We start from the raw sequence: 18,619 nt of genomic DNA, 5'->3' as shown, positions 1-18,619 counted from the left end.
CTGCATTCTGGAACGTCCCAATATTTATCATCCTAAACCACCAAACGGCGTTGCTGGTTGCCCGGTTGGGCCTCCATTAGGTGGACATAGTCGCCTGTCAGACATCACGTTTGGCGTGAAACTGCTAGCGCAGACGGTTTCATACAAGGACCCATAAACATGACCGAGCAGGATCCTTCGATAACTTTTCGGAAGCAGTTTATTATTTCCTTATTGCGCCCTTCTTAATATCATTACCTCGTTAGAACTAGCGTTCACGCGAACTTGCGCTTAGAGACCCCATCGTTAGTCACGGAAGAAAGTACAGCGAACCCAAAATTCACGATCTCAGGAATAGTCGTAAATTCATGTAAGTGATACACCTGCGTGGGTAGAAATACCTCAAGCGCTGTGCCAATGATCCAGCCTGCAACACGCAAGGACAGATGGTCACATCACGCCTTCTTGGTCCCATCATTCAAAAGTCCTCTGGACTCTCCAGATCGGAGAGTTTCTGCCCAAGGAATCGGCCCAGTGCTGCGCATTTCGACTCCAAGGCGAGCAGGACGGATGGTGAGGTGGAGAGGTTTAAGCTGGACAGCCTAGCGAGATCGGCACTACGGTCGATCTCATGTTGGGTATCTAGGTTGCCGTTGTGGGCGGGAGGATTCGGAGACGGAGGCGCGTAGCCATCGCCCTGAGAAACATCCGATGTCGTCCCATTCCCAGCTGCCGAGTCTGTCGATGGTGCCACACCCTCGATTCCGAGGTGGTCTGAATTAATACCATTCGTCGTAGTCGTAGCCGAATCAGGCTTCGACGGGCCAACAGCAGCCAACAGGACTTTGTCGGCGATCCGAGTCACCACCGCGACGGAATCGTCCAGTTCGAATACAATCGAGCCCACGTCGCCTAGTGACATTGATTGGGCTGTCACGTAGGAGGATGGGTGACTCGCCGGGTTGACGCCGGTGAGGTTCCCACTTGATGCGGTCTTGGCGTAGCATGTGTATGCGGCGCCATAGGTTGCACTCAGATTCCGCAGTTGGCGGGACGAGAGGGAAGAGCCATAAGCGAAGACGGCGCCATTGGTTGCGAACACACTAGCAGCAGAAGAACATCAGCGGGGTATCCTGGGGCTAGGGCTTCAGCGCTAAAGATAAGAGTAGGCAAGCCATACAGAATGGTTGTAATCTCTGGTGGTGAGAGGTTGTCTTCCAGAAGGTCACCTAACGCCTCCGAGTCCAGCATCTTAATATCGGGCAGGCCGGGAATCATGTTGTCAGCGGGATCCTGGCCAGACCCGACGCTTTTCTCAAGTTGTTTCGTCTGGGCTTCTTTGACTGATGGGCAATGCGCCTCCACGACCCAGTTCTTGGGCGGGGTCCACGAGCAGTCCTCGGGAAAGAAGAAGCAATTGTCGGTGTAGTCCTCGTCGTCGTGGTCGTATTCGATCGGCTCGTCGGAACAGTCGAGGAGATTCTGAGCGCACTGGGTGTGGTAGCGGGCCCAGTAGGGGAGGAACGGGGCGTCGTGGTGGGTCGCGGGCTCGCGTTTGGAGAAGTAATCTGTGACTGGAAGAGGATCGTACTCAGCCATCTTCAGCCCCATGGCCATAGAAACAAGCGCACAGACAGAGACCAGCGCCGTCGTCCTCTGTATCTTTCCAACGAAAATCGAGCGGGATCAGGCACGAAAGCAGTGTGTTCATAACGGGCTCTCTGGAGCGGGTAGGTGGGAAGAGTATGGAGCACCTCGGAGACTCGGAGGGCGTTGACTCAACGGAGCTTGGTCCAGATGACAAGCCCAGATGATTCCAACCGCGGCCGGTGGCACAGAGTAAAACCGCGGAGGAAAGCGGTGCTTTTTGTATGAGGGCCAGGGTACGACTGCCAGTCATGCGATCCATGCGAGGCTCCGCGGACCACGGCCATCTTGCAGATCTTGCAGGCCGGGGGAGAACGTGCGGACGAGGGAGGGAATGATTGGGAGGTCATAGAGGGATATGCAGGCAAGGCGGATTCGGGCAACATGCGAGTGTGCTAGGCGCGGGAAGGGAAAAATGCGAAAAAGAAAGGGCTCAGGAGCGAGGCATGCGACACGAAGCCTGGGGAAGGGGAACAGGCCAATGGCAGAGATGAGGGCGAGTGTGCCGCTGGGGAGTGCAGAGAGAGAAGTTGACAACGAACCTGGCCTGTGCGTGTAAGAATGCGCCCGAGGGTTGGGGGCGTGTATTGTGGTGATGTGTGCAATGAGGGAGGAGAGAGAGAAGAAGATGGATGGGGATTGGAGAAGGGAAGATCAGAGTCGCGGGCCCCGCGCCGTTAAGGCGCATCCACTATTGGGAGCTGCAGGCTGCAGGCTACGTGGATCGCGGTGAAGGTTGCGATCGGATAGGGATGGAGATGAAGCATGGCTGAGTATCGCTTGATGGTGAAGATCATACGATAAAATAAAATCTATCTTCCAATAGACTAGGATGTCCAAGTACCCTCGTGTACCTCGCCGATACTCCGTGGTCGGCACGTACCGAGCTCTACCTGCTGCCATCATGAGCCCCACCGTCCCCCTCGCTGACAAAACCGAAATCTCCCCTCCAACCGTGCCGAACGTCGACCATGTTGTCCCTATTTCGACTCTCGCGTCTATCTCCAAGGGTCCTCACTCCCCGTGTTCCAGCCGGTAAGATTTGCGATTTCCCCTGTGCCTAGCAGCAGATCACCTAACCGCTTTTAGTCGCGCGATCCTTCACCATGGCGTCCGATACCTCTACTTACAAGCTTAACCGTTCGTGCCATTGTCCTCGCTTCTGATGCCTTTACGCCACTGACATGATATGCCCACATAGACACGATGATCCGGGTCAAAGACCCGAAGAAATCGCTTGAATTCTACCAGTTTCTGGGTCTTAACGTGATCCAAACGCTGGATATGCCCCAATGGAAGTTCTGCAACTACTTCCTCGCCTACAATGGCTCCGCCTCTCTCCAGGGTGACCCCCACTTCACCGACCGCAACGCCGTGCTCGAGCTCACCCATAACTATGGCACGGAGAATGATCCCGACTACAGCGTCGTCAATGGCAACACCGAGCCCTACCGAGGGTTCGGCCACATCGCCATCTCCGTCGACAACATCGAGGCCGCTTGCAAGCGCATCGAGGATGCCGGTTACCCTTTCCAGAAAAAGCTGACTGAGGGTCGCATGCGTCATATTGCCTTTGCCAAGGATCCCGATGGTTACTGGGTGGAAATCATCAAGCGCACCGATGAGGCTCTGTCAACCACCACCGATCCTGGCAACTACCGACTCAACCACACCATGCTGCGCGTGAAGGATGCCGAGGCCAGCTTGAAGTTCTACCAGGAGTCCATGGGCATGACTCTGGTCCGCACCATCGAGAACCCTGACAACAAGTTTAACTTGTATTTCCTAGGCTACCCGGGATCCAACCCAGAAGTCAAGCAGGGCGTGTCGAACGGTGTTGCTGAGTGGGAAGGTCTCCTGGAGCTCACCTGGAACTATGGCACTGAGACGCAGGAAGGGCCCGTTTACCACAACGGTAACACCGAGCCGCAAGGATTCGGCCATATCTGTAAGTTCCACTGTGCCACCTCGGGAATATTTCCATCTCGTCTAACCTCTGATTTCCTCCTCTTCTAGGTATCTCCGTAGATGACCTGCAGGCGGCTTGCGACCGCTTCGATTCCCTCGGCGTCAACTTCAAAAAGCGTCTGACTGATGGTCGGATGAGCAACATTGCATTCCTGCTTGACCCCGATGGGTACTGGATCGAGGTGATCCAGAACGAGCGGCTCCGTCGCACCTCCAACGTCTAGAGTGGTGAAATATTGGAAAATGAGGGATTCTGTAGATGAATAGTAGTGTGATGGTGACACGCGATCTCCATTCCGAAAGCTCCCTAGTCTTCTGGTGTAAATAGTGTCGCGGAAAGCAATGTACCGTCGTTGTACCCCAGTGCAGCCCGGAGTCGAGCAATGGGGCCCCGGCTTATCGTCGTGTCATCGTGCGTCTTATAGGCCGGGCGTGGTGGACCCTTTCTCTTTCTCCCCGCCCCCGGACGAACATTTTGTGCGGGCGCTTCTTGTTCTGCGGTTCTGTTGCACATCGACGATGGACCTGACAGTCCCTGCTGATGCGGGGTGACTTTATGTCTACTACTGGGTGACTCCGGACTTCCTGCGTCCGGACTCGAGCGCGCAACTAAGTGCCCTTCGAACGCCACCCCCACGGGGGGAACTAGAATCCCCAGCTCAACGCCGCAAGATCCCGACAGTTCCATCCTGTGGCTAGAACCATGTCGTCTGAGCCAGAGAAGGATAAGAAGTTACCTCGCAAGCACTTAACAACCGCCTGTGTGCCTTGTCGAGAGAGCAAGATCAGAGTACGCATCCCGTCCTTGCGCAAATGATTGATGGTGGGCACCTAATGAGTTCCTGGTCGCAGTGTGATGGATCAACGCCACACTGTCAAAACTGCCGACGTAAGGGGAAAGACTGCAAGTATCAACATGGCGACGACAAACGCAAGTAAGTGATTAAGCCGAGCATCTTTCTCGATGGACAATTGAATGCAAGGACCTTCATGGGGACAACTGCCAGGCCGGCATTAACACATGCCGATGCAGCTCAAGGCACGGTATGCGATATCACTGACCTCACTTCTAGAGTGTCTCTTCGAGCCGCTACGGAGCTCTTCTCCGCAAGAATCGACCAGCTCTGCCAATTCATCTATGATCAAGGTCTACAGCCACCGCCTATGAAGCCTGAAGATGAGGCTGGCATGAACAGGGTACTAGATACTCTTCAAATTCCTCGTGGGAATAGAAAGAGAGCGTCTTTAACTAGTCAGAATCAACAGTCATTATCAGAGACCAAGCCGCCTGTCGTCTCCGGTGTATCTTCGGTTCAGAGTCCGCCAGCTGCATCTCCGAATGGGAATCCACGGTCACATGTCGATACCACGACCCCGAAGTCATCTTCGTCTCAGGGTATAATTGCTAATCAGCAGACCTCATCCCTGGAATCTTGGAACCCATTTGGAATGGTACAAGGTGCCCCCGATCATCAGGACTTTGTCCACTGGGGCTTCACTCTTCCAACGGCAGAAAGCCTGGAGACTATATACGCCAGTATCAACGGGGGGTCAGGACTCCCGACAAACACTGGCCTAAGCCCGGATAGCTTCCAGTTTGGCATGGACATGGCCCAGCAGCCTGGAGTCTTACTTGGGCAGCTACCAGCCGACCGAGAACACGATTCCGATAGTGATGAAGAAAATGAAGCGGAAAGCGACGTGATAGAACAGCTGTCCAATCGCATCGGAACTCTGAAAATTGCAGGAGATGGGCATCTGCGGTTTTACGGTGCCACTTCCAACCTCAATCTCGTGGATGTGTCTGCGACGCAGCAACGCCAGCGACCAGATGCGCGGACAGTGCGTCATGATGGCCAAGATATTCTAAACCACCTGCGAGTTGGTCAGTCTGTCGATCAAACCCTGGAGGATCACTTGCTCGAGCTGTACTTCACTTGGCAGAACCCCAGCATTTATGTGGTGGACAAGGAGATGTACATGACCGCTCGATCCAAATGGCGAAATGAATATGATGACACTCCGTTCTACTCTGAGGTGCTCACTAATGCGATGTGAGCTTGAATATCGCGTGTTTTGGTTTCGAATAATATGCTGACTTTTCCTAGGTGCGCCATTGGCAGTGCTTTCGAAGCACGGTATCACCCGACATTCATTACATTTCCTAAATCACTCGCAGAATTCTTCGCAGACAGAGCCAAAGCGCTCTTGGAGATTGAGCTTGACTCGCCTTGTGTCGCAACCGTTCAAGCCTTAGTCCTTCTAAGCTGTCATGAAGGGGCATCTAACCGTGACGCACGGGGCTGGCTCTACAGCGGTATGTGGCTTGATCTTCCAAGACCATTCATAGCTAATATTCTCCCAAGGAATGTCCATGCGGCTTGCTTTTGATCTCGGGCTGCACGTCGATATGACACCATATGTCAGCCAGGGAGAAATAAGCCTTCGAGAGGCTGATGTGAGACGAGCAGCATTCTGGGGAAGTTACGTTGCAGACCAGTTAGTGCTGAATACCTGACCTAATTCTAATGGCTCTCCCGTCTAATGACCTTAGTTTCTGGGGATTCTATCTTGGTCGCCCATTTCGCATGAATGCAGGAGACATTTCTGTACCCAAGCCTGCCTCTACCCTTGGTGCAGGGAAGGAAGGAACTTGGCATCCATATGGTCTTCAAGCTCGATCGCCGGTATTTGAGGCAGGATTGAAGAACCCGAATGAGCTGATTTGTAGGCAATTTGTTGTCTTGTGGGACATGATCTCCCCTGTCGGTCATATCCTGTACGTGCGGATTACTCTCTGCAGTCATAGTGGGACACATAGATCTAACATATATACAGATACGGATGCTCGGATATATCTCGACACGATTTGCAGAGACTATGCTTCCAGGTGACTGAAGATCTATTTGCCTGGAAGGCTAACCTTCCTTCGGCCCTTGAAGTCAATTTGGACGATGACACCACGCCGAAACTGCCCCATCTTCTTATACTGCAGTAAGTAGTCCACGTGGAACAGTATATATTTGGCTTTCTAACAAGATTTGCAGCATGCAATACCACCAAATAATCATCTTCTTTCACCGACCATGGGTTTCTAAGAGTTATATTCAACCTCGGAGTCCTCGCCAAGGACCAGGTTATCATCACGCTAGGCGAATGTGCATTGATTCCGCCACGGCCGTCGCACGTCTTCTTCACATATACGAGAAGCACTATACATTCCGGCGAATGAACAACCAGGTTGTGGCAATAATTTTTAGTGCAGCTTTGATGCTACTGTTCGTTACGGTATCCAGCTCCCCACTTATGCCCAGCAGGCCTGGCGAAGTGAATCAGCCACACCCGCGCAATGCCGAGATGGTCGCATACTTGAATCTTTGCTTCCGTGCTCTCGACGAACTAGGTCAGTCTTTTGAGAACGCTAAGCGCACTCGCGACTACCTCGTCACTCTTCAGCGCCGCTGGCAAGCCCACATCCGTCGATCAGGCTCAGGTGCAAAAAGACAGATCAGCAGCGCCAATCTGCCTTCAGGCTCGTCGCAGAAGCCTTCGACGATACATTCATCCCATCAGGGCCAAGAAACAGATGCCTCTCGCAAGAAAGCTCGCCGTGTCACAACAGAAACATCTCATTATCATCCACGGCGAACTTCCACTTCTATGGCTGTATCTTCTACCGCCAACTCATCGAACCAGCCTTCCCAGACCCTCTCCGTACAACATAATGCACCATCCTATGCACCACGATCCTTTGCTGCGACGTCCTCTCAGCCGGGTGATCTAGACTGGGTTAAAGACTCAGGCCTGGGTGTTCTGTCCGGAAACCTGGGAGCTGGCAATGATGCTGCCACCATGGGCGCCATCACCCCTCCCAATTTTCCAAATGACCCGAACATGTTGCCAGATCTGGGAGATATTGATGGGTGGTGGGGTTCGCCGAATGGGAGTTCTGGACTGGGAGGCTCGTCATTATAGAACGAGTAGGTGTAAGGGCAATTGACTTGAAAATGTGCATACTCGTGGATATTTTTTTCCTATGTTCCACAACTACATTGTATTGATTGGCATGGATTGCTACGACCTGGTGAACTTGAAGAATCAAGCCCGGATTTATCCACCACATACCAGTAGAGTCTTTGGCCGCCTGCTTCTGGTCTATAAGAATAGGTGCGCACAGGCGTAACCCGAGTCCTCTTCGTAAGAGAGTGCCTACGTCGGTACCTATGTTGGTGGGTATGTTGACGTTTACTTGATGTTTCAAGTATGAAGGTATTTCCTATCATCATATAAAGCTCGATATTATACACATTTAGTCAATTCAAGTGATTTCCAGCCGAAATCTTTCGAATATGAACCTACTCGTCTATATCATCCTTGAATCTTCCGCAAAGCCAATCCCCCGCTTCTCGTTCTAGGTTTCCATCGACCCGTGATATAGTCACTTTCCGTTCTCCAAATCCCTTCTCCATGCCAAAGAAGCACGCCCGTCGCATTACGGAAACCATTTCTTTGCCCTGGCGATCAAGGACCGTACGTGGGGTTCTATGTTTGGCGGCCGAGTGGGACGAATCATCCGAGCTTGAGGATAAACCAGCACGCGTTTTCGGTAAGAAGACACGCACCCACGGCAATTGCACCTCCATGCGACGGACACCGTGGCCAGGGCCAGACCATGTCTGTCCACTGAGACCGTAGTCAAGCCCATGCGGAGGCCAGCGAGATAAAGCCTTTCGACGGCGCGACACAGTGACGGCAGCCTCTTCCAGCTCCTCATCCACGTCCGCGTCTGGGTAGACATCTCTATCCCAGAGAGACCCCGACGGCGCATCATGCTGCTCTGCAGAGGTCGTCTTGTGAGCATCTTTCATGACTGGAACGGGGTACTCCGGCCCCGTGAGATACTGCGGGAATGCCCTGGGGACGTCGCGCCCGGCCGAGCGGAGGAAGAGAATGGGCGAGGCAAACGCGTCGAAACACCGCTCGGGGGATGAGAAGAAGTGCTCACGGGCCTCAAGGAGGGGAACCAAGTCTGGCGGCGCGAAAGAGCGCGATGGTTTCTTGGACGATCGTTTCTGTTTGTTTGGTGCTATTTCGGGAACCCCAGTCTCTGCTGTTGTGCAGTACTCGTCTAGTCCGGGCCAGTCACAGACGGGCTCCAAAGCAGCGACTGCCCGGACATTCTGGGCTTCTGTGAGTGCCAGCATGAGTGCCAGCGATCCGCCAATGTGCTGGCCGAAGACTCCAAGCTGTGTGGGTCGCAGGCGAGTCTGGATCCAGTCGAACCCAGCGAGCGTGTCATGCACTGGAGTTGGATATCGGTGAAATTCTGCAGGGAGTCTGGATCCAGAGACACCGTCATCTGAATCTGAATTCGACGTGAGATCCGACTTGGTTTTCAAGTCTGGAAGGTATGTCCCCACTACGGTGCCAAGGCGATAGTTGACTGTAACAACGGTGGCAGAGGTGATGGAAGCTAGAATATGCTGCGGCGATGGGCGGGAGCTTGAAGATCCAACCTCCCAGTTCCTATCAGATTCAAGTTCATCCACTGACTCTCCATTGGCTGCGATGTAATCTGCACCAAGCCCCCGGAACAGAGGACCTGGCGGAAGATAAAGGATCACATTGGGTCCTGAAGAGGATTGATCATCGATAGATGGTCTTAATGAGGCTTGTCGCGTTACTCTATGCTTCAATCAGTCTCCGAATTTCAATGAAGTGGATAGGTGGATAGAACAGAGCTTGTACCTCAGAGACACGAATCCATTGTTGCCAACGGGAATCGAGACTGTCTTATCGACGCAGTTCGACGAATTGGAAAGTGAACGTACCCCTTTCAGATAGACGAAGCCGATACCACTACTTCTTCGACACAGGCTACAAGCCAGGTGGCGGGAATGATGAATGAAAAGGCGCATAGCGCCATCAAGGGAGGGTCGTTGAAGTGTGAGGTTCGCGATTTCAGAATAAGGCTTGGCGCGGGCGCGGCTCTACGCGGTCAACAACATCAACAACAAGAGGTACTGTTTTGGATCTCACAAATCATGGCTAAAATATTCAGCACTGGTTGCAACAAGAGTCAAATTGGAATCCCACGTCGCTTGATTTTGCTAATTGGTACTGATAAAGGAACTGCAACACTCTGTCGATCTATAAATACATGCAGCTTTATATGATCAATCCATTGGCACAATGCAGGCCCATTCAAACGAGGAGAGCCCCATTTACGGATTAATACGCGTGCTCCAAAATGCCTTCTCAATAGTCGCCGAAGCTGCCGGGTCATCTCGGTCCAGAGGGGCTTCGATATCATCTTCTATTATCGGGCGAACCACCTCCAGACTAAGCTTCGGGTCCTTGGAGTAAACTCGTAATCCAACGACACACACTGCGTTCCAGGGATCAGCAGCAGGCGGGTCATGCTCAGGCATAGGGGTTTGATGTTTAGTGTCAGCCTCATCTGGGGGCATGTCGAGGTCGCTATCGAATTCGAAGCCCTCCAGCAATTCCAAATCACTGCTATCCAAGGTATCCGTAGCAATGCGAGTGCTAAGGCTAGGGCGCGGAGAGTCAGTCCGGTATCGTCGAGAGCCACTAGAACGACTCGCATGTCTAGCATGTAGACCATTGAATTGAATAGTCGGCACCGAGCCGTTGGGGGTCGGTCTCCGTTCACTGCTTTCACTGGAAATGCTGCCGACTTCAGTGGGCGATTGGGTTGGCTTGTCGTTCAGGATTTGTGCTGTCTGACCAGGCTCTGGGCTTCGTTCCCGCGGAATGCCATTGGGAAGCTTGCCGGACAGACAAGCCTCGATGCGGTGGTGGCGCGCAGCCATTTTGCGCTCACGAATCCACTCCTTCTGCAACCTGTGCTTTGTTTCATCGCGAAGCTTCTTGCGTTCGTTGGTCTTTTGCCTTTCTCGTTCCCAGCGTTCCTGTTCTGTGTCGGCAACCAAACCCTTGGCATGTGCCAGATCATACGACAGTCCAACTTGCACGAGCTTCTCCCGACGTGTCGAGGCCAGACGGCGGATGGTTTCCTCTGTTGAATCAACATCCTCTTGACGAAAGGCAGTAATCTTCATCAGAACTTGGTAACGACCAGGCTCGAGGTCAATCTCGGCGTTGACCGATCGGCTCATAAAGTGGCTGTTTTGGCTGCGCACCATGTAGTCCTCGTCGCCTTCTTTCTGAACTCGAAACTTCAAGACAAACCTGTACTCGCCAGCCAACCCTTTGAAGTAGCGCGTGTCAAGCTGTTGTTATCAGCAGAAGCCACGGAGAGGGAACTTCGAAAGGACGAACCTGGGATAGCACAATGACCACTGGGCCGCCCTGGGTCACGTTCATAATGAACTTGACGCGGTGGTAGTCGGCAGACCAGGGGACATTCAATGTGGTCCATTGCTGGGTGATGGTCCATTCGGGACCAAACAGACGGGTTCGGTCGAAGTGCTGGTACTTCTTGAGGAGGTCGTTGTAAGAAATCCAGAAGAACTATCAACGAGTCAGTCGCGCTCTCGCGAGCAAAAGGGGAGCACGCCTACCCCATCGTTGCCAAATTTGTGACCGAGACGGTTCATCCAGTCCGCTGTCCACTCTTCCGATCCATCCGCCCAGGCGCCATGCCATTCCTTCTTACCCCAGGGGTTTCTAGAAGATGTCAGCATGTCGTATCCTGGCTGAGAGTTTGATTTGGAGAAGCCGAACGTACCGCAGTCGGAGCAAGCGATATCCATCGATCTCTCGGGCTTCCATGATGGAGTACGAGTGGTTCTCCGAAATTCCCTTCCGGTCTCGCGGAGGCCCTCTATAGTTCGGATCCAACCAATTGGAGAAAAGACCCGTTCCGCATCCAAAGAGGAACTCAGCGTTGACCTTCATGAGTTCTTCCGACCAGAAGCGGTCTTTGTCTAGGATATTGTTGGACAGCACCTCGGACGTGACACCTCCGGTCAGATCTTCAATGGCTTCTCCCACAAAGCCGCCCTCGATAGCCGAATAGTCGCCGTGGGCTTTAGCAAACGCCTTCTCTAGAAGAGGCAGCCAGGTCTCATTGGGGTCCACGCACTGCGCAAAGTACAACGCGCGCGAACCAGTCTGCCACACCCGACGATACTCTTCCTCGGTGTCGGTTCGGTTGATATCATCCCAGATCGGACGCTCATCCACCGACTCGTCGTAGTCGGCAGCCCGCAGGTACAACTTGTCGTCGACGATGCATTGCTGCCATTCGCCATCTAGAATCGGTGTCAGACGAGTTGTCCGATCGATGTCGGTCTTGAAACAACTTACCGCGATAGAACACAAACCCATAAATGCCAACCTTTTCGTTGCGCACCACACAGATCTTTTCGATCAATTCTTCCTTGTTGCCCATCGTGCACAGGGCGGCCATCAGCCAGCAGTCTCCGTCGCTGCCCTGGCGCACATCCGACGCCGTCGGTCCATTGACGAAGAACTGGGGCTTCTCAAATATTTCCTAGGCGACATCAGTGACTGCTCATCTATTTGGGTCCAATTCCTGGTGATCAACGAACCGCTACTCGCTTCACGCCACGGGGCCTCATCTCCTCATTCACCTCGTCGAGGCCATCCAGGTAGTGTCTCCGACCCGACTTGAGGTCTAGCTCAATGTCGAAGTGCGGATCCGAGTACTTTTGGTTGACTCGCTCGCATTCCTTGACAATCCGCTCGACGGACTTCTGGCACTCTCGCCGGGCCTGTTCGTACGACTTGACGGCCTCGTGGCCCTGAACCACGCCATTGGGCACCCGCTTCGCCCGCGTGCGCGCGTACGGGTTATCGGGCAAGACGGTGTACACCTTGCCTGGATACTTGGTGGTGAACTGTTCCCAGAACTGCTTCACCGATTCCTGGGGCGGCTGGCAGCGTGCCCGGTGCGGCGGCCGGCTATTAGAGCGGGAACGCAACGATGCTGGCGGCACCGAGCCCATGCCGGCCAATTCGTCGTCGTATTCCATGGTGCAGATGGAATGTCAGGAACTGGTCAAGGGGACGAGGGTACTGTGACTTCTCCGCGTGCAACGCTGTAAATAAGAAGTCGCTGCGAGGGCGGGGAACGCTTTTGTCCTTCCCTTCGCGTCTGCACGGCCTCCGCCACACTCACGCCGCGCCGAGAACCCTCATCAGCCTCGGATTCGCAGACTCGAGCACTCGATAATTAGCGTTCGTCGTAAGGCTGCAGATGCATGCGTCAGACTCGCGCTGACCAGCGAATGATGAACAGGCGCACACCACGGCCCCCAAGCCCCTCATCGATATGCTCGTTTCCTCCCTCCTTCAGCTCGCAGCGAATGCCGTGCCAATATGGCCCCCAAGGGATCTTCTTCTGGGGCGTTCGCCCTGGCTGCAGAAACTTGACAGAGAAGCATTCTCGGCATCTGCATGGTGGTGATTGTCTGGCTCTCCCGTTCCCAAGAATATCAATGGGCCTCTACCGCCAACGGATCGTGTGTGGGGCGTTCAGCTCTGACACGAGCAGCTGAAGGGTTTCAGCGAAGTTGTGACATATGGCGTTGATGCTGCAACCAACGGTGCAACCTAGCTCTTGACATTCAGCGATAACTCCAACGTTAGTCTAGTTGGGTACATACCAATTCGAGGCTGACTCGTCTGAATTACAGGCCACCTGAGGACGATACTACCTGGGAATGTCCCTACACACTACTGGCCTTGGACGATGCAAAGTCTGCAACACTAATCAACCGAAAGGGGTATGTACGCCTTGCATTGACTAAAGAACCATTGGGTGATAAGAGTAAGCCCGCCCGCCTGGTTACTCCCCGATGAACGCCAGATACATAGAAGAGAAGAGACAAAAAAAGAAACACATGTCCCTAGAAGGATCAGCGCTGTGCTGCGATCCTCCGTCATGAATAAGGTTACACGGAATATCTGAAACGACATCATTTAGTGAAAACCGTTACGGGAGCCGCGACCGGAGTAGTGTGAGCTGCCCTGTCGAAAGTAAGGGTGCATGCACGCCTGCTTCGCCGAGAGCCGGTGTGCCGGGTCATACTCGAGCAGAGCCTCCAGTAGCTGACAGCCAGCCTCTTCCAGGCCGGGAACTAGGGGAGTGTCGGGGCGCTTCCACTTGGGGAAAGTGGCCTTGTAGTCGGGGAAAGAGGTGACGCCGGGCCATGCTTCTTCGTCAGGGGTACCGAGAACACTACAAACGCACATTAATGTCACCGGACTAACGTGAAAAAAAGGGGGGGGGGGGGCATGTAGCACCAACCGGAAGATTTTGAAAATTTCGTCAATTTCAGAGTCTCCGGGGAAAAGTGGCTTGCGCGTGCACATCTCCGCGAAGATGGCACCGACGGACCACATGTCGACGCCAGTGGAGTACTGACGGCCACCGAGCAAAATCTCCGGGGAACGATACCAGAGTGTAACAACCTAAGCGGAGTCAATAATCAAGCTTAACGTGACGTCTCTCAGTGGCTGAGGATTACCTCGTGGGTGTAAGTCCGCAGGGGAACACCAAACGCTCTTGCGAGACCAAAATCGGCCAGCTTCAGGTTACCCTCGCGGTCAATGAGTAAATTCTGGGGTTTCAAGTCACGGTGCAGAATGCGGTGGCTGTGGCAGTATCGGACTCCTTCCACCAGCTGGGCCATGAACTTCTTCACCATAGCATCACCCAGTCCCAGGCTGGCACTCATCTGGGAGCCGTCCGGAAGAGCCTTGCCACGACCACCCTCGCTGACCGGGAGAGCCTCCATGTACTTCTTCAGATCGAGGTCGAGGAATTCAAAGACGAGGTAGAGCTTGTGGCCATCGGCGTGGACGATGTTCAGCAATTGAACAATGTTGGGGTCCTGCATTTCCTTGAGGAGCGAGATTTCGCGGATGGCGGTACTCGGGACGCCCTCATCTTCGGCCTCGAGGCGGATCTTCTTCAGAGCAACAATACGGTTGGGATGGTTAAGCTCACGGGCCTTGTAGACCACACCGTAGGTGCCTATGAAAGAATTGACGCGTGAGCTATGTCCGGGGAAACCAACCCAGATGACCGCGTCAGGAGCACGAACCTTCTCCAATTTTCTCGATCTTCTGGTAGTTCTCCATGGCTGGGAAGACTTCTGATGCTTTGCTGCTCTCCAGAATATTAGACAAATGCCATAGGACGGGAAACTTGGCGAGACACAGAATGTAGGGACGCAAAAACGAATAAGACGGAAGCAAGGAGGGACAGGAGGGAGGGGATCAATGAGACGTACAGGTGAGAACTCAGTCTGCGAGACCACTGCAGTTCAGACCGGCGCCTACACCAGAATTGCAGTTGTCGACTTGAAGATATTCTCAGACAAGAAGGCCATGGTGGGGAGGCCATGAAAACAAACAACTCCCCGCGCCGCCGGGAAAGCGGTGAGCGCGTACCTTTCCTGCCGCACGGCGATCATCTCTCACAACTCACCACTCACCCTCTACATTAGCTCCAGCAATGAAGCAATGGCCCAAATCAAAGGCTTGAATGCCCAGGACCGGCCACCCGATGTGGTTCATCGTTGCTACAAGAAGTATTCGAGCATTCCGTTATCAGATATCGACAATGATCCCAACATCCTGGACCTGTGGCGGTTAGACCCTGACAGTCTGCCACCGGGCCTCACTCTCTCGCAGTACATCTCCAGTCAGGATCTTCGACTGGCATTTGATGATTTTACTCATGGTGCTCATGCTCCCGACAAGGAGCATGCTCCGATGACAGAAAACATTCCTGTCTTTACTCATGATGCCATTCCTGGTCAGCATGGAGTTATCTTTGACCCTGTTAAACTGACCCCAGCAGGACCAAGAACCCTCTCCTGACCCTTCGCAGGCTTCGCAATGATACCTTTCCTGTTTCCGCCCACCATACAGGTTGAAATGCTATCGCGCTTACTCCACCGGGACCTTCCGAATCCTCGGCACCAGACGAATTTACATTTACATTGGAATGTCACATACCCTGAAGAGACAGAGGATTGCACAGGCGTGCAATCGTTCTTTGCGGATGATCCAACGCGTTTGTTATATCCCAAAGATCCACAGGCACATGAACCTCTGAGCGTTCAGAATGCCTTGGAGACGAAACTCCGCTGGATCACCCTGGGAAGCGAGGACGAGCAGATCGATTCTGCTGAACCCTTGTCTTCCTTCCCACTAGATATCGCGAAAGTGCTGCAGGCCGCATTTCCAAAGGCACAAGCTCGAGCGGCCTCGTTGAATCTCCACTCTGCGGGAGATACCCTTAGTGCACACCGAGAGACGGGTGAAAAGGGTGAACCTGGATTGATCAGTGTGCGTTTTGGTTGTGATAGTCTGCTTATGGTCAGCCATGGGGACGGGAATGGCTGTGAGATGATCCGGCTGCGGTCGGGAGACGCCGTGTTCATGAACGGAACATCAAGATCCGCCTGGCACGCCGTTCCCAGAATTCTTCCTTCGACCTGTCCGAACTGGTTGGCGGGCTGGCCAGTACTCGGAGAGCATACACCAGGATCGCCGCCGTCCCCCTATCGAATGTGGAGAGGGTGGATTTCTGGCAAACAGATTGCTCTCAACGTGCAGCAAAAAACCGATTCGCTTGTTTCCTGAAGCTCTCGTTACACAACTCGATTCTTCCGAGCAGCAATAGCGTGCTGTCGCTCTCATAACGTTCTCCCAGTTGGCAGCGACCAGGAAAGCAATCAATCTACACTAGATAGCCCCGAACACGAGATTATTTGCCAGTGCTTTCCCTGTGGACAATATCCCAAGGCTCTGGGATGTCCAGACACCTCTGTATCTTCTTCGCGTTGACCGCGTCTCCAACTGACCCCAACAGCCCCGCCCAGATAAGCACCATCCGAATGGGCCATAGATAAACAGCTTGAAGCAACTGTGAAATGTTCTCCTCGCTCGTCCTATATTATTCAACTTACTGAAATCTTGATCCCATCATGGCAGCAAATCCAGCCTATTACTCCCAGGCCGAAGCGAAACGCGAATCCATTCTCAACGCTATCCCCGAGAAATGGCGACTTGCAACGCCCGTTCCTCCCGCAAGTGAACAGCGGGATGTGACTGGAGACTACATTCGACAATACCTGAGCGTGCGTGAGATTGAGATCACAGAGTCTGATGCGGTCGATATTGCAGCACAAACAACGTCAGGCCGCTGGACTGCCGTCGAGGTCACCGAAGCCTTCTGCCATCGCGCGGCATTGGCACATCAGCTGGTATGTCAGTACAACCCGCTTAGCTACGCAGTGGCTCACTACTATCTAGGTTAACTGTCTCCACGAGATTTTCTTTGACGCAGCTATCGAAGATGCGAAGCAACTCGACGCATACTTTGCAGAGTACAAAGCTCCCTTGGGTTCACTGCATGGCCTCCCCATCAGTTTGAAGGACCAATTCCATGTCAAAGGAGTCGAGACCACTATGGGCTACGTTGGCTGGATTGGTACCTTTCAGGGCCGACGAGACGACTCGCGTCGCGAAACCAAAGAAAGCGAGCTGGTCAGAGAGCTGCGCAACCTCGGCGCTGTACTATACTGCAAGACCAGTGTTCCAGCCACATTGATGTCCGGCGAAACGGTAAACAACATCATTGGCTACACCTGGAATCCCAAGAACCGGCTGTTGTCCAGCGGTGGCAGCTCTGGCGGCGAGGGCGCACTGATTGCATTGCGAGGATCACCTGGTGGGTTTGGAACCGACATTGGTGGCAGCGTGCGCATTCCTGCTGGGTTCAACTTTCTATATGGACTGCGCCCCTCCGCGGGTAGAATTCCATACCAGGATGCTGCGAACTCAATGGATGGACAGGGTACTATTCTGTCGGTTATCGGACCCCTTGCACCGACTGCCTGCTCTTTGACATTGCTGTTCAAGGCTGTTCTCAGTCAACAGCCATGGGATCATGACCCGCTCGCACTGGAGCTCCCGTGGCGCGACACCGTCGTTCGGCAGACACAGGCATTGATTGAGCAAGCCAGGGCTGGTTCATCGACTCTTGCATTTGGTATGATGCACTGGGATGGCATAGCTCGTGTTCACCCGCCCATCGCCCGGGGATTGAAGCTTGTCGAGCAAACGCTCAAATTGCTGGGACATAAGGTGGTTCCATGGGATCCTCCGTCACACGCCAAAGCTAATGAGATAGCCGTATGTGAACGATCTCTTCCAAAGCCATTATTGCGGACGTTAATTCAGAACAGAGCTGCACATTTGACATGGACGGCGGTGCAGACTTTCGACACCACTTCGGTTTATCCGGCGAGACTGAAGCACCACAAGTCATCGTCTCGGAAAACGGCACTGAGCTGACTGCATCAGAGATTGCGATGCTTAACGTCACCAAACGCGAATACCAAAAACAGTATATGGATTACTGGACTAGTACGAAGGAACTGACTGATACCGGACGTCCGGTGGACGGAGTCTTCTGCCCCTTGGCGCCATTTGCCGCGGTCATACCGAAACAATATGACTATACTAGTTACACCTCGTTCGTCAATGTGTTGGACTACACCAGCGTCTCCATTCCGGTCACTTTCGCTGATAAGAAGATGGACGTGAGACCCTCAGAGACATCTGAGCTAGAGCACCACATCAACTGGGATTGTGAGTATCTCTTCGGGTGTCCCTGGTCACGAATCTGACAACTCTGCAGATGATGCCGACACGTACGACGGGGCTCCTGTTGGTGTGCAGCTGGTAGGACGAAGACTGCAAGAGGAGAAGATGTTGACGATCGCGGAGTATATTGGCTCATCAATTGCCAAGCAGACTGAACGCAAATAGATGAGGGTGCTACGACTCGCTGTAGACCGCATTGGGTCCTTTTGAAGCCTCTCCCAGGCGGGTAAAAGCAGCGTAGCCCATCCCATATCACATAACTTGGTATGATTGAAGGCCGCGGTTGAATGTATGAATTGGCATAAATCGTATTTGTTGTCGGGTATTATACACAGGGTATTTTGTGACGCAAGCAATCTCACATAACTAAGCAACTATTTTTCCATCG

At 53.3% G+C, this 18,619-nt stretch overlaps 7 protein-coding genes across 7 annotated transcripts; 4 read left to right on the top strand and 3 right to left on the bottom strand.

Moving 5' to 3' along the window:
* Nucleotides 1–457: 457 nt before the first annotated feature.
* N7459_001341 (uncharacterized protein) lies at nt 458–1,590 on the bottom strand (the record flags this gene model as incomplete). The annotated part of the gene is made up of 2 exons (XM_056940526.1): nt 458–1,082; nt 1,160–1,590. 2 exons carry the CDS (start codon nt 1,588–1,590, stop codon nt 458–460), a joined length of 1,056 nt encoding a protein of 351 aa, XP_056804806.1.
* A 1,142-nt stretch (nt 1,591–2,732) lies between these two features.
* Nucleotides 2,733–3,818, top strand: N7459_001340 (lactoylglutathione lyase GLO1; the record flags this gene model as incomplete). Its single annotated transcript, XM_056940525.1, has 3 exons — nt 2,733–2,766; nt 2,828–3,574; nt 3,643–3,818. The coding sequence occupies 3 exons, from the start codon at nt 2,733–2,735 to the stop codon at nt 3,816–3,818; spliced, it is 957 nt and encodes a 318-aa protein (XP_056804805.1).
* A 479-nt stretch (nt 3,819–4,297) lies between these two features.
* Nucleotides 4,298–7,569, top strand: N7459_001339 (transcription factor domain-containing protein; the record flags this gene model as incomplete). The annotated part of the gene is made up of 8 exons (XM_056940524.1): nt 4,298–4,384; nt 4,447–4,529; nt 4,668–5,648; nt 5,703–5,911; nt 5,961–6,093; nt 6,149–6,373; nt 6,433–6,588; nt 6,642–7,569. 8 exons carry the CDS (start codon nt 4,298–4,300, stop codon nt 7,567–7,569), a joined length of 2,802 nt encoding a protein of 933 aa, XP_056804804.1.
* A 380-nt stretch (nt 7,570–7,949) lies between these two features.
* Nucleotides 7,950–12,578, bottom strand: N7459_001338 (Alpha/beta hydrolase fold-3; the record flags this gene model as incomplete). The annotated part of the gene is made up of 7 exons (XM_056940523.1): nt 7,950–9,279; nt 9,823–10,850; nt 10,900–11,091; nt 11,142–11,247; nt 11,309–11,834; nt 11,890–12,076; nt 12,135–12,578. The coding sequence occupies 7 exons, from the start codon at nt 12,576–12,578 to the stop codon at nt 7,950–7,952; spliced, it is 3,813 nt and encodes a 1,270-aa protein (XP_056804803.1).
* A 949-nt stretch (nt 12,579–13,527) lies between these two features.
* On the bottom strand, nt 13,528–14,691 carry nimX (cyclin-dependent serine/threonine-protein kinase CDC28; the record flags this gene model as incomplete). The annotated part of the gene is made up of 4 exons (XM_056940522.1): nt 13,528–13,786; nt 13,856–14,019; nt 14,076–14,584; nt 14,655–14,691. The coding sequence occupies 4 exons, from the start codon at nt 14,689–14,691 to the stop codon at nt 13,528–13,530; spliced, it is 969 nt and encodes a 322-aa protein (XP_056804802.1).
* Nucleotides 14,692–15,075: 384 nt separating this feature from the next.
* On the top strand, nt 15,076–16,203 carry alkB (oxidoreductase, 2OG-Fe(II) oxygenase family; the record flags this gene model as incomplete). Its single annotated transcript, XM_056940521.1, has 2 exons — nt 15,076–15,370; nt 15,446–16,203. 2 exons carry the CDS (start codon nt 15,076–15,078, stop codon nt 16,201–16,203), a joined length of 1,053 nt encoding a protein of 350 aa, XP_056804801.1.
* A 344-nt stretch (nt 16,204–16,547) lies between these two features.
* gmdA (putative general amidase GmdA) lies at nt 16,548–18,396 on the top strand (the record flags this gene model as incomplete). The annotated part of the gene is made up of 4 exons (XM_056940520.1): nt 16,548–16,826; nt 16,876–17,757; nt 17,811–18,216; nt 18,266–18,396. 4 exons carry the CDS (start codon nt 16,548–16,550, stop codon nt 18,394–18,396), a joined length of 1,698 nt encoding a protein of 565 aa, XP_056804800.1.
* Between the last annotated feature and the right edge of the window lie 223 nt (nt 18,397–18,619).

Source organism: Penicillium hispanicum (assembly GCF_028827665.1).
Source record: "Penicillium hispanicum strain IBT 35686 chromosome Unknown utg000001l_segment0_segment0, whole genome shotgun sequence".
Lineage (NCBI taxonomy): Eukaryota > Fungi > Ascomycota > Eurotiomycetes > Eurotiales > Aspergillaceae > Penicillium > Penicillium hispanicum.
This window is presented reverse-complemented; position numbering and strand designations above follow the sequence as displayed.